This window comes from Elgaria multicarinata, chromosome 10 (assembly GCF_023053635.1).
Source record: "Elgaria multicarinata webbii isolate HBS135686 ecotype San Diego chromosome 10, rElgMul1.1.pri, whole genome shotgun sequence".
NCBI lineage: Eukaryota > Metazoa > Chordata > Lepidosauria > Squamata > Anguidae > Elgaria > Elgaria multicarinata.
The window spans coordinates 16,100,526-16,114,814 of record NC_086180.1 but is presented as its reverse complement, the minus strand read 5'-3'; the positions used below and the strand labels follow the sequence as shown (position 1 = coordinate 16,114,814).

At 40.1% G+C, this 14,289-nt stretch overlaps 1 protein-coding gene across 1 annotated transcript in view; it reads left to right on the top strand.

The window, feature by feature from the left end:
- The first annotated feature begins 1,201 nt into the window (after positions 1 to 1,201).
- The window catches only part of TMEM150C (transmembrane protein 150C), a 46,351-nt gene continuing 33,263 nt past the window's right edge, over positions 1,202 to 14,289 (top strand). The window contains exons 1-2 of the mRNA XM_063136208.1: positions 1,202 to 1,236; positions 12,215 to 12,278. Coding sequence (XP_062992278.1) covers positions 12,269 to 12,278 — 10 coding nt within the window. The 5' untranslated portion in view covers positions 1,202 to 1,236; positions 12,215 to 12,268. The remainder of the gene's footprint in view (positions 1,237 to 12,214; positions 12,279 to 14,289) is intronic.

Below are 14,289 nucleotides of genomic sequence, written 5' to 3'. Positions count from 1 at the left end.
AAAAATGCAATAAATAAATAAATAAATAAAGACGCTCAGGGAGAGAAACGGTAGCATGCTGTGGCATGTTTTGAAGCTAAAGTTGTTCAAACCTGGCACAACGCAGACACCACAATAAATGCAGCGTTCAATAGCAGAGGTGTCCAGAGCACCGTCCGGTTCAATTTTATTGGATGTGTTGCTTCAGTTGCTGAAGCCCAAGAGTGTGGACAAGGTGTTTGGCCAAGGTTGGGGTCAATCTCCCGCTTGCTTGACCTTCGCCCTTTTGGTTTCTGTTGTCGTGGGAGATCTTTGCAGGGTGCTGGCTTTCAGATTTATTTATTTATTTATTAAATTTATATACCGCCCCATAGCCGAAGCTCTCTGGGCGGTTTACAAAAGTTAAAAACAGTGGACATTTTTTTAAAAAAGCATACAAAATTTAAAACCATCAAAAATATATAAAAACAACCGTATTTTGGTCTGATGCAGCCCTTTTAAAACTTTCCTGTTGCATTCGATCCTTTCCATTGTTCTGCACCGCCCAGAGAGTTTCGGGCTCTGGGAGGGTTCTATAGAAAACAAATAAAATAAATAAACACACACAGCCCTGCAACCTTATCCAAATATACGCGCGCGCATCCCATCTGCACCAACATGAGCCTCCGGATGCGGCCAGGCAGCTTTCCTCCGGCCGAGAGAGGCGGGGGTCGAAGCCGGTCGCTCCTCTGCCCGATTCTCAGGCATCAGGGGTGGCTGCTGTGTAGGACGGCCGCCGCCGCCTCGCCTGGCTGTGCTAAAGAGAAGGATTTCGCCTCTCTCTCTCTCTCTCTCTCTCTCTGCCTGCTTGCCTGTCTTTCTCTCTCCAGCGTGATCTCCAGGATGTCCCCACCCACCGACCCCCCACCTCTTCCTATCAGGATCCATCCGTCCCACCCTCCCCGCTTTTGGGGTGTGTTTCTCTCCCCCCCCCCCCACCGTCCGCCCCTCATTATCCCCTCGCGAGCTTCGAAGGGCGAAGCAAGCAGCAGATCTTTTGTCTCCAGCCCCGGGAAGCGGAGAGGCGGACGAGAGGGAACTCCACCTCTTCGTCGAGGGGAAACCCTCCTCCTTGCCCTGCGAGGTCGCCCTGCAGCCGCCGCCGCCGCCGCCGCCGCCGCCTCCACCTCCTGCAGGTGCAGCAGCGCCGGAGACCAGCGGGACGGACCCCACCACCACCCCGCACCCCTCGCTTCGCGCACCCCCAGCAGTCGGCAGGTGGGTCTACGTCTTGATCGGATCGCTTTCTGCCCGGGCTTTCTCCTCCTGCTGAGCCTCCTCCCCATCAGCAATGCCTGCAGTCCCTCCCCGCTCTCTCCACCCCCCCCCCCCAGAAGGCACAGCCCGGTTCTGCTTCCCTGCAGTGGCCTCGACATAACCCTGGAAATAGCACCTTTCTCTGTGTGTGTTGCAATTTTTGCACCTCCCACCACCACCACCCGCTTTGCTGAGGAATCTCCTTGATCTGGACGAGATTCCCGACTGATTTGCACTTACTCCCCCGCACGCCCCCCCCCCTGCAAAAGGGCCTCTCTCTCCCCCCCCCCCTTTGATGATGGTGCTAGTTATTATGATGTTTTGTCTCTATTTACCCTTTGCGCTGCACACCCGAAAGGCGGCCTCGTTTCCTTTGCTCAGGACTTGGAAAATCCCCTCCATTCTTCCTCCTTCCTGCTGTGATTCGATTTCAGCACCCTCCTCCACCCGCCGCCCTCAAATACCCACCCACTTACAGGTGCGGCAGTTGCCTTCTCTGCAATCTGTAAGCAAGCATGTGGATGAACGGTATATTCAGGCTGCGGTCCTATGCTCACTTCTTTCCCCCTCCGCCCCTCCAAGCGTCTGCCCTTCTCTGCTCCAGTGCTCCTATCACGCTGCAGCAATTGATGCTGCTTGGACAGCATCATTCAGCCATATTCACTACTGGGGTGGGGTGGAGGGGGGTACTTGCTTGGGGGCACTCCCCAGCCTGGATTCCTAACCCTTTCCCTGACCTATTAAGAGAACACCACCAGTTTTTTAAAAAAATGTTTCAGAAAACCCCCTTTTGTTTCAGCCCCATAGAATATAAGAACTGTCCCTCTTTATCACAACCCCTCAAAACATCAGATGCCTCCGAATGTCCCTCATTTTAATTTTTTGCATCCAGCAGTCCTAGGTGGTGATTATTTTAATGGATCTGCACTAATTATAATAAACAATGTGATTTCAGCTGTTTCTTTGGGGAATGGCCAGACAGCCTGATGACAGAGACAAAGCAATGTGGACGTTATTGTTGACAGCGGGTGTGTGTTCGGTGGGAAAGCTTGTATTGCAAGGAGACATGTTGCATACTGCAGCCTTTTCTCCGTGTGAGTGTCAGGCTCCCCAGTGCCAGGAATGGGTGAAGGCAGGTTTGGCTTTCCCTGCAATAGAGACTTCCAAGTTCAAGCACGTTGCTTTTTCCCAGAGGAGTGAATGATAACCATTTGTCTTATAAGCAAGAAAGTAAAGGGATGCCTTTTCGGGATAGTGCAGGAGTGGTCGGTAAATGTGCCCCTTGCTTCTGGCCACTGACAGTTGTATAGAATATACTTAGACTACATTGGGCTACGGAACGTGGCATAGTCAAGCATTTTCCAGGGATCCAAGACTGGCAAAAGGGTGCAGAAGCAAAGCAGCATGGGTGAATTCTCAGTTCTCCGCAGGGGCGGGGTGTGTGTCTGTGCTCACTCTGGAATCCCTAAAATGTTGGAGCCAGTCTCTTGGTTACACTTGCGATGTGTTGGGACTCCAACTTCTGTGCCTATAGAGTGATGGAATGTTGGGGACAGGATTCATACATGCAGTTGCAATTTATTTACACGGTGCCGTTTATGAACATGTTATTTTTTAAAGAATGAGAGGGCAGGTCCCTGCCTCAAGGGGCTTACAATCTAGGGAAGAAGAAAAAAATTACACAAGGGAGGAGAGCAGAAGAAGGGGGAGGAAACAGAGGTACAAAAAAACAGAGGAAGAACATGTGGTTAATGCATTTGGTTGCTTATTAAAAAGCACTTTGTGGGGGCTGATATGAAAGTTAAATTTAAACAATGTAAGGAAAGTGCATACTGTTAAATCACCATGTCTTAAAATATGTGCAAGTATTCCACTAAAGGTAATTTCCAAGTAAAGTTTTGAAATTGCTTGAATATGATATTTAAACACAGGGAATCTGTTGTATTAATCCCCTGCCCCCCCCCCCCCAGTTCAATACTTTTGGAAAATAGTAGAAATTTTGAAAATAACTTTTAAGACTCAGATTCCAGTCCCACGTCACTGTTTGCAGTCATCATTTTCCCTTAACAACCTGTCGGTCGCTGAGGTCATCAGAAGGCATAGTCCTGGTGGTTCCACATGAACCTATGGTCCGATTGGAGCCTTCAGTATGGTGCCCCCCTTTCTATGGAACTCCCTGCCTCTGGAGGTCAGGCAGGTGCCAACACTGTGTGGTTTTTGACACCTCCTGAAAACAGATCTATTACAGGAAACCTTCCTAGGCTGACCAGCCACAGTTTTTATTGACAATGTTTTTTAAAAAGAATAATTTTAATATGGTGTTTAATTCTTTTTATTATTTTATCCTTTATTGTTCACTTCCTTGGAATCTGTTTAGATGTAGAGCGGTATATAAATGTTGTAAATAAATCGATAAACATATATGTATAGGGTGACCATATGACCGGATTTGCCCGGAGTTTTGATGACAAATCCGGGAGGGGGAGGAGAATTAACAAAAATGTTTATAACTCCGTCATTTTTTAAGATAAAGACATGAAACTTGGCACAATGGTAGCACTTAGGAAGGGCTTTAGTCATACCAAATTTGAAACAGATCCATTCAACCATTGATTTTTTAGGAATTTTTTAAAAATTGAGGTTTTAAAATTATTATTTTTAAAATTGTCATTTTTAAAGATAAAGAGATGAAAGTTGGCACCATGATAGCTTTTAGGTAGAGCTTTAGCCATAACAAATTTGAAACAGATCTGTTTATCCATTGATTTTAAGGAATTTTTTAAAATTTGAGGATTTAATTTTTTAATATATATATATATATATATATATATGTTATTTTTAAAGATAAAGAGATGAAACTTGGCACCATGATTGCTCTTAACAAGGACTTTAGCTATGCCAAATTTGAAACAGATCTGTCCATCCATTGAGTTTTAGGATTTTTAAAAAAGTTTGAGGCGACCATGTTGTCCTCCTTTTTGGTTTCCAAAATATGGTCACCCTATATATGTGTGAACCAGCTTTAGTGTACAGTAATCATAAGTGCAGAAATCATACTTATATGCCTGTATGAACCAGTTCTCACTCAAACATGCTTTTTAGATCTGTCAAAAGCAGATGACAACAGTACCACTGGCTACCGGTGTTTCCAGGCACAATTCAAAGTGCTAGTTATGACATATAAAGCCCTACATGACTTCAGACTAGGCTGTTTGAAAGACTGCATTCTCCCTTAAGATCCTCAGGAGAGGTCCTTCTCTCTATCCCACCATAATTAGAGGCACATTTAGCAGAAAGGAGGGCCTTCTTGGTGGTTGCTCCCTGGTTCTGGAACTCCCTCCGTCTTTACTTGCCTTCTGTTGGCATGAGAAACATTTTTATTGCACTGGGCTTTTGGCTGTTAAGCTGTTTTGTCACTGAACCTGCTTTTAACTGTTATAGATGTTCTTTATTTCTTATTTCTTTGGTTTGACTGATTTTTTTTAAACTGATGTTTTAATTGATCTTGTTATTTTTCTTTAATTATGTTACATGTTGTCTGTATTTTATTATTGTCAGCCAGCTGCCTAAAGAAAGAAAAGAAAAGAGAGCTCTTTACTCTCTTACTACAGTTGGATTTTTTCTGCTTTTTTTCTTTTGGAATAAAACAATTAAAATGGGCCATTCCAGGAAGCCAGCTACCATGGATGAAATTAAGGAGCTTATTCTTAACAACAACACTGCTCTTTTTAAAAGGATAGATGATCACGCAGAAAAGGCAGATAAAAGAATGGATGAGTTAACTGACAGGATTGTTCAAAATGACAAGAGCATAAAATCACTTAAAGCAGAAGTAAATTTACTGGAGAAGCGGCAGGAGCTGTTTGAAGTTAAATGTAATTTGGAGTTTGATTCCCATGAGAAAAGATTGATCCAATTAGAAGACCAGAACCGACGATCTACGATTCGGATTAAAAACTTTGTAGAAATGTCAGGAGAGGATCTGAGAAAAGTGATTCTTCGTTGGTTTAAAGAAATGATGCCTGATTTGGAAATTAATGATCATGAAGTGGATAGGGTTCACAGAGTGGGAGGAATAAGATCCAGAAGTGCAACAGATATCCTGATGAAATTTGGCAATTATTTTAAAAAAGAGCAAATTATGACGAAATTAAGGTCTTTGGCTCTGATACAATTTCAAGGCGTTTCAGTTCAAATTTACAACGATCTCTGTCAGCAAACACTTAATTGGAGACGCAGTGTCAAATCAATTACTGAAAAGCTTAAGAGGAATGCAATAAATTATTCCTGGGGCTACCCTGTTTTTTTGAGGTTTACGCATGATGGGAAGCAACACAGAGTAACCTCTTTGGATCAGGGCAATGTGTTGTTGAAAAATCTGGGTTTGGATGCTGGCGCCAGTCCAAAAAAAGCAGGCGGAGGAGAAGAAGGAGCTGGAGCAACTGGGATGTGACACTTATACTAATGAGATGATAATATAGAACAGCGGTTCTCAACCTGTGGGTCGCGACCCCTTTGGGGGTCAAACGACCCTTTCACAGGGGTCGCCTCGGAAAACACATATTTCCAATGGTCTTAGGAACCGAGACAAAATTTCATTTATTTGTAATTAGAAATAAATATTTCACAATATATAATTACATATTGTTTTTGTGATTAATCACTATGCTTTAATTATGTTCAATTTGTAACAATGAAAATACATCCTGCATATCAGATATTTACATTACGATTCATAACAGTAGCAAAATTACAGTTATGAAGTAGCAACGAAAATAATTTAATGGTTGGGGGTCACCACAACATGAGGAACTGTATTAAAGGGCCGCGGCATTAGGAAGGTTGAGAACCACTGATATAGAAGCAATCTTAAACAGAAGGCTTACTGGTTCGGGGCTGTGGGCTTCATCTCCCCCCCCCAAGGGTAAAATAATGGCCGGAGTATTAGACTCACGGGGATTTAGTGGGGGGGAAAGAGGTAGGAGGGAGAGGGGGGATGGGAAGTGGACAGGGAGGGTGTGTGTGTGGAGTAGGACTAAGGGAAAAATGGTTAGAGGGATATTTTGGGTTGGGAGGGAGGGTGGGTTTTGAAAGGGGTTTTGTGTTTTTATGTATGTGGATTTGAGTTGGTGACCAAAAGGGATAGTAACAAAAATTCTAAGATGCTTGCTAGGCTCACACTAAAGGAAAAGGCTAAAAATTCGATAGGTATAGTGAAAGATAAATCAGGGAATTATTGTTATACAATGAAAGGTAAGATTAAAAATTTTCAGGAATTTTATCAAGAGTTATATAAGAAAAAAGATGTTCAGAAGGAAAAATTGGAAGCTTATATTGAAAAATACATAAATAAGGGACTGGAAATAGAGCACAAAGAGTTAATGGAAAGGAGTATATCTCAAAGGGAGATTGAAGAAGTTATAGAGAGTTTGAAAGTGGGTAAATCTCCAGGGGTAGATGGATTGGGAACAGAATATTATAAAACTTTTAAATTATTTTTAGTAACAAAGTTATTAAAGTTATATAATGCTATATTAGAAGGAGAAAAGATTCCAGAATCGTGGGAACATTCGTTAATAATATTAATTCCAAAGGCAGATAAGGATTTGATGGCCCCTGACCCATATCATTAATAAATCAAGATGCAAAAATCTTTTCAACTATATTAGCAAAACGAATGAATAAATTTATAGCTAATTATATAGGGGAAGATCAATGTGGTTTTGTAGCAGGTAGGCAAATGCATAATTTATTTGGAAGAGTTTTAAATGTAATACAGGAGGTAAAAAAGTTGAAGATTAAAGTGGGAATATTAGCGGATATTTTTAAGGCCTTTGATTGTGTGAGTTGGCAAGCATTAAAGATGGTAATAAACAGAATGGGATTTGGAAATAAATTTAAAGCTATAATAGAACAATTATACTCCCATAATACTGCCTCAGTGGTGATTAATGATGGAGTTACGGAGAAAATACGACTAGCCAGAGGAACAAGACAAGGATGCCCACTCTTGCCTGTCCTGTTTGTATTGGTCATGGAACTACTGGCAAATGTGTTAGATGACGGGGAGATAGAAGGGATAGGTAGAACTAAAAAAATAAAGTTGAATTTGTTTGCAGATGATACATTGTTAACTGTTAACAATTTAATGGATAAGATGGGAAGAACTGGACAGCATCTGAAAGATTTTGACGAAATGACGGGTTTAAGAATAAACTGGTCATGTAGAAGGTATTATAGGAGTAGGGGAATTAGATTGGTTGGAGGATGGAACAAAAATGGATAAAGAATGGCAACTGGAAAATTTATTTTTTAGAGAGTGTAGTAAAAAGAGGGGGAAGAAATAGAAAACCCTCTTTTGAAAATTATTATTATTATTTATTTATATAGCACCATCAATGTACATGGTGCTGTACAGAGTAAAACAGTAAATAGCAAGACCCTGCCGCATAGGCTTACATTCTAATATAATGTAACCATTGGGAAAACCACGGGAAACCATTGGGAAACCATTGGGAAATTTGGTGATTACATAAAAAGGAGTTATTTTCGAGTATATCCCCATTAACACCTGTGATAGTGTTAAGGAATTTCCCTGGGAATTTAAAAGAGAGATTGAGTAAAATTTTAATAGAGAAAAAAATAATGAGGTTAAAAGATTGGTTGAGAGAGATGAAAATAGGTGGGAAATTAGAAGAGGTGTTTAAGGGGGAGAACTTAACTTGGTTAAATTATTGCCAATTGGAGCAATGGTCGAAAAAATGGGTAAGAGATAATGGAGAGTGCAGTAAAATGACGAAATTTGAAGAGTTGATTTTAAAGAAAGAAATTGAGAAAGGAGAAAATAAAAGGATAAAAGGTTTAACAAGTGAAATATATAGAATTTTGGTTGAAAAGAGGGAGATAGAAAAAATGGGGAAGATGGTTTGGGAAACTGATTTGAGGGTGCAGATAGGGCAGCAGAGTTGGGAGGGAATATGGAGACAAAGAGTGTTGAGAAATATGTCTGTGAGAATAAAAGAAAATTATTATAAAATTGTATGGAGGTGGTATCTGACCCTGGTGAGATTAAATAGAATAAATAAGACGAATTCAGCAAATTGTTGGAGAGGATGTGGGGGGAAAGGAACTTATTTGCATATGTGGTATAACAAATGTAAATGAATTTGAGGGAATTTGGAAACAGTTCCTAGAATATGTATTCTCTAAGGGGGGTGGAAAACCACCACCAGAAGAAACAATGAGATTTTGGAAGCAGGAATAGATCCCGAAGGGTGGAGGGGAGCACTTATGTTATGTTATGTGATTATGTAAAAATGATAATTATAAATGTGGAATTGTAAGCAATTTATGTTTTGATTTATGTGTTTTAATTAGTATTATGTTGTATTTTAAGATGTGAAACTAATAAAAAATTAATAAAAAAAGAATAAACTGGTCAAAATCTGAGTTGATGTTGTTTAATTATACTAAAAAGGAACAGAAGGACTGGGAAGGAAAGGAAGCAGAAATGAGTATTAAAGAACAGATTAAATATTTAGGGGTTAGAATTACAAAAAATTTAGAGGATTTAGAGAAAGAGAATTTAATTAGATTGAAGAAGGAGATTTCGGAAAGGTTGAACAAATATAAAAGGTTGAATTTGTCATGGTTTGGAAGAATAGCATTAGTAAAAATGAAGATATTAGCCAAGATTAATTTTATTTTTAGGATGCTACCAATAAGAATATCAGAGATAGAGTTAAAAAGCTGGCAGAATATAATAAATAATTATTGTAATGGAGACAAGAAAGCGAGGATAAATAAAAATAAATGTTATTTTAGTCAGAAAAAAGGAGGATTGGGACTCCCGAATATTAAACTATATTATGTAGTCAATAGGCTTAGGCATGTTGTAGAAGCAATTTTAGGAATAGGAGATTTAGAATGGCTGGAAGATAAAACCAAAATCAATTTAGTTTGGAATTTGGAAAATATATATATTTTAAGGAAGGTGGTAAAAAATGGGTTGAGAGTATAGATAATCCCCTTCTGAAGTTTCATTGGGAAATTTGGAGTAAATATAAAGGGGGGCTGCTTTCGAGTAACTCTCCCTTAACACCGGTAATAATGTTAAAGAATTTCCCTGGGAACTTAAAGAACATTCTGAATAAAATTTTACTAGAGAAAAAAAAAGGAAATTAAGGGATAGGTTAAGAGGAATGAAAACACATAGGGAATTAGAAGAGGTTCTAGGAGAAAAAAAAGTTAACTTGGTTAAATTATTGGCAATTAGAACAATGGACTAAAATTGGATAAGAGAGAATGGAGAGTGTAGAGAGTTATCAAAATTTGAGGAATTAATTATTAAAAAAGAAACTGATAAGGCAGAAAATAAAGGGATAAAAGGTATAATGAGTGAAATTTATAGAATATTGCTTGGGGAAGGGGTGTTGGAATACCCAGGAAAGATGGTTTGGGAGACAGATTTGAAGATACAAATAGGGCAACAGGGTTGGGAAGGATTGTGGAGACAAAGAGTGTTAAGAAATATGTCAGTGAGAATAAAAGAGAATTATTATAAAATTATATGGAGGTGGTACTTAACTCCGGTTAGATTAAACAAGATGAATAATCAGCACTCAGCAAATTGTTGGAGAGGTTGTGGGGGAAAAGGAACGTATTTACATATGTGGTGGGAATGTAAATTTGTGCAAAAATTGTGGAAGATGGTGTTTTCTGAGATTGAAGAAATTGTTGGAATGAAGGTAGAAGAGGCACTAAAAGTAGCTTTACTCTCACTATTGGAAGATTTAAAGTGTAAAAAAGAAACTAAAGAATTGATAACAAATTTGCTGACTGCAGCAAGGCTAATGGTATCTAGAAACTGGAAGACTCAAGGTGATTATCATATAGAAGAATGGTATAAGGAAGTTTGGGATATTGCTATTAATGATAAACTGACATGTAATATTAAAGTAAGAAGAGGTATAGCAAAAGTGAATGAATTTGATGGGATTTGGAAACAGTTCCTAATATTTGTGTTTTCAAAGGGAAGTGGGAAACCACCAGCAGAAGAAGTGTTAAGATTTTGGAAACAGGAATGATCCCGTAGGGTGGGGGAGCACTTGTTGGATTGTCGAATTGTGTTTATGGTTATTAAGTATTATATGTTAATAATTTTATTTTCAAGTAATTTGTTATGAATCATGATAGTTTCTTTATATATGTTTATTGTTGTATTTGTAGATGTTTTATTTAGTATTTCAAAATTAATAAAAAAAAATATTTAAAAAAATGGGCCATTCCAGTTTATCAAAAGCTTTATGGCTATCTAATGACAGAATCATTACTGGAGATAACAATAATGCTAGAACCCAGGGTCATCCCAGGAAGCTGAATGATGGGAGATTCAGGACAGATAAATGCAAATAGTTCACACAGTGCACAACAGAGTGTAGTTAAACTATGGGATTCGTTACCACAAGGTGTGGAGCTGGCCACCAGGTTGGATTGCTTTAAATGGGGTGTAGACAGATTCACGAAGGTTAAGAATATTAGTGCCTACAATGTAGGCAATTAGCCTAGTCTTCACTCACTCCAAGCCATGCCCCTCCTCTATTAGAACTTCTAAAATGGGTAACCCTTCAACAGATTCGTCCCTGTTCATTCCCAATCCTCAATATCCAGCCTTCCGCAGTCTCAGCCATGATTCCAAAACATCTGAATCATTTCGGATCCTATAACTTCAAAAGTGGTCCGTATTGGGGAGGAATATCGCCCTGCAGCCCTGAGAGTAGTTGAATCTAGGTCAGCCTTCCTCAACCTGGGGCGCTCCAGATGTGTTGGACTACAACTCCCAGAATGCCCCAGCCAGCTGGCTGGGGCATTCTGGGAGGTGCAGTCCAACACATCTGGAGTGCTCCAGGTTGAGGAAGGCTGATCTAGATGGACCAAAAATGTGACTCAATATGTGGCAAGTTCTTATGCTTTTAATACCCAATTCTTACCTCCCATACAGCTTTTCTTCCTCTCCTGCAAATCTCAATTTCCCACCTTGCCACTATCACGTACTGCTCAATCCTATGGGTGTTTACTCAGAAGTATGTCCCACTAAATACAATCGAGCCTACTCCCCAAGTGAATGCACATAAGATAGCAGCTTGAGAATACCAGGACAGGAGCATATATAGCTATCCACTTTTCCATCTCTGGTTGCTTAGATCACTACCCTGTTTGTGGTACCCTTTCTCTTATCTTGCTACCCACAAAGGTCTAAAGTGCTAGTTAGCTCAGCTCTAAGGCCTTGCAAGCAGAACTAAGAGATGCCTAATTCAAAATGTAAAACATGGGTATGACTATAAAGCAATATGCAGCACCTTCATTCTTTTGTATTTTGCATACAGTTAGAATAGGATCCAAACGAAGGCAATCGACAATATACATTGCATATTTTCCTTGGCGTATCTTGCTTTAATTATGGGTTAAGTAGGCAACAGAGTGGGGGTACGAATCCTCTTTCAGCCCGAGAGTTGGATTCAGCTAAGGAGAAACTCTCGGTGGCCACATTCCATGGAGTATGGGTAGAACCACATTCAAAGGGGTGGGGGCAGAATACCAGCATAGTTTAGCTTAAAGCTGTTATTACCAGTAATTAATCCTTAGGAGAGACATTTCAACTGTTCAGAATGGGGTGGGGGAAAGGGAATTATGCAAAAGTTGGAAAACCACCAAATTGCCAGGGTGAAAGAGTTATGACCAAGAAAAGAGGCATGGCCTTCTGGGGAATCCTAGGCTGCCTGATTTGTCCCAAGGGCATGAGGTTATCCACCCTTGCAATAGAACCTAAATATCTGTTTTTTGGGTTTTCCAACTATTGGTGCACATGAGTGCTTCCTGCATTGGCTGGCTGCAGCATATCTAAGATCCTGTAACTAACATGTTGTCCTTTGTTAAGCAGGCTGGGAGCAAAGTGTGACCTTCAGTAAAATACCATATATGCTGCAGTACTTGGATGCTTCAAGGTGAGTTTAGTCCTTAATATTGAACTTCCTGGCACTTGGTAATGGATACAAACCAAATACTGGAGCTGTTCCACAAATTCTTGATGTGTGACAATCTTCCCCAACCAGTCACTCTCCAGATGTGTTAGAATATGAGTCCCATCATCCCCAGGCCTGGGGATGATGAGAAGTGTAATCAACACATCTCGAAGATGGCAGATTGGGGTGTGCTGATGTATGGAATTCATTGGGTGGACCTTATCTTTCAGTAGTTATGGGACTTCTGTTGACTGTCCTTTATTGCTATCCCGATATACCCCAATCCAACTAAAGTTAGTCATAAGTAAGTCTCATTTGAATCAATGCAACAAGTTAGTCATGACTATATTAAGTCTTATTGCTTTTGATGGGACTTAGTTATAACTAACTGCAGCTGGATTGGAGCAATTAGTCTGTTACCTTCAAGATTGTATGTATGCCATTTTACACCTTACTGCACTGCAAAAGAATTCAAAACAAGCACATTTTGCGATCAAAACAAGATATTGAGATAAAGCTAATGCCATCGAGTAGATGAGGCTGTGCCAGATTTGCAGAATTCAAAGCACAAAATGTGGTGCTTCTTGGTAGAGTATTCGGAGTGTTTTAGTGTGGAGAGCTGAAGACTTCCTGGCCATGAATAAAGTCGTCATCAGCTGCATCCTTTTTGCGACAAGATCCACTATTCATAACTGTAACTGGCTCTTCTTTGCCCTCCATCTTTTCTCCTCTATTACTATCCTTGGTGATGTCTATTCAAGGGTGGGATTCTCACCTTCTATGCCAGGAGCAGCACTTAGAATTAGCAGACATCATTTTATTTATAAAAGGCTTCTTTATAAAGAGAGTGTCACCATGTGAATGGCTGATTAACAGGTCTTCTGAAATCATTCTTTAACTCCCAAAAGTCCTGTTGAAATCAGACTCTCAAATTTGAAATCACACACCTATAGTTGTGCAGAGCACAGCTATTCAAGTGGCCAGACCACCCCTTTAAGTGCAGCGGCAGTGAAATATAAGCCGCTTCCCAGCTGAGTCTAGTATCAATGCACTATTTATTAAGGAAAATACACAGTAACAGGGCTTAATTTGTGACAGGGCTCAGCCATGCAATCTGTTTTTCAACAACATAGCTCATTCATAGCACATATGAAATAAGAATAGAAGGAAGTGTCCCTGAGTAGGAGTGAAATGCCCTTCCCTCACCACTGAGGAACGGGGCACATGAAGGATTAGGGGAAGCGACTTCCAGATCAGATTGCGAGGTTCCCAGATAGCTTTGAGCCAGGCATCTCCTTTTTCTGCAAATTAAAGCACTATACAATAATGGAGAAATAACTGAGGAAGCCCTAATAACACATAAATCTTACACTTGCTTGAACCTGTGTAGGTCATCAAATCAAAAAGCTTCCAGACACAGCCCAGATTGGAAGGGTTGTCTGTTGTCATGGTTATGTGGTCAGGTGGCCAGCTATGGTCTAGTCTAGAATTGCATGCAAGGATCGATAGATCATCCTGTAAACAGACATATACATCGTCCATGGACAGTGTGAATAGCACCGATCTCCCAATTCAGAGGCTTAATTGGACTGACTTTGGGGTGGGGGTGTACTTTCAAAGACGTGTCCTTCTGAAGTGGTACAGACAGTCGTATGAGGAGACTGTTCCATGTCAGCAGCTGCATCTGTTTGACGGGTGAGCATCCAGGATGAACACAAAAAGAGAGAACAATCTTAGGATGTTATAAACAAATTTATTGTAGAAAAGCCCTGTTGCTTTTTGTTCGGCTTTCTTCAAGGGCCTATAACAATACATACATAAAAACATAAGAAATGAGACAACACAGAACTAAAAAAATTGCAATCAGAAAAGCACATTGCAAACACGGCCTGTGCATACATGTAAACAATAAAACAATTTAAATATTACATCTAAATAGTTCATTGGGCACACTGCAAGTAAGGACTGTGCATAGTATAAAACAGTTAAAATA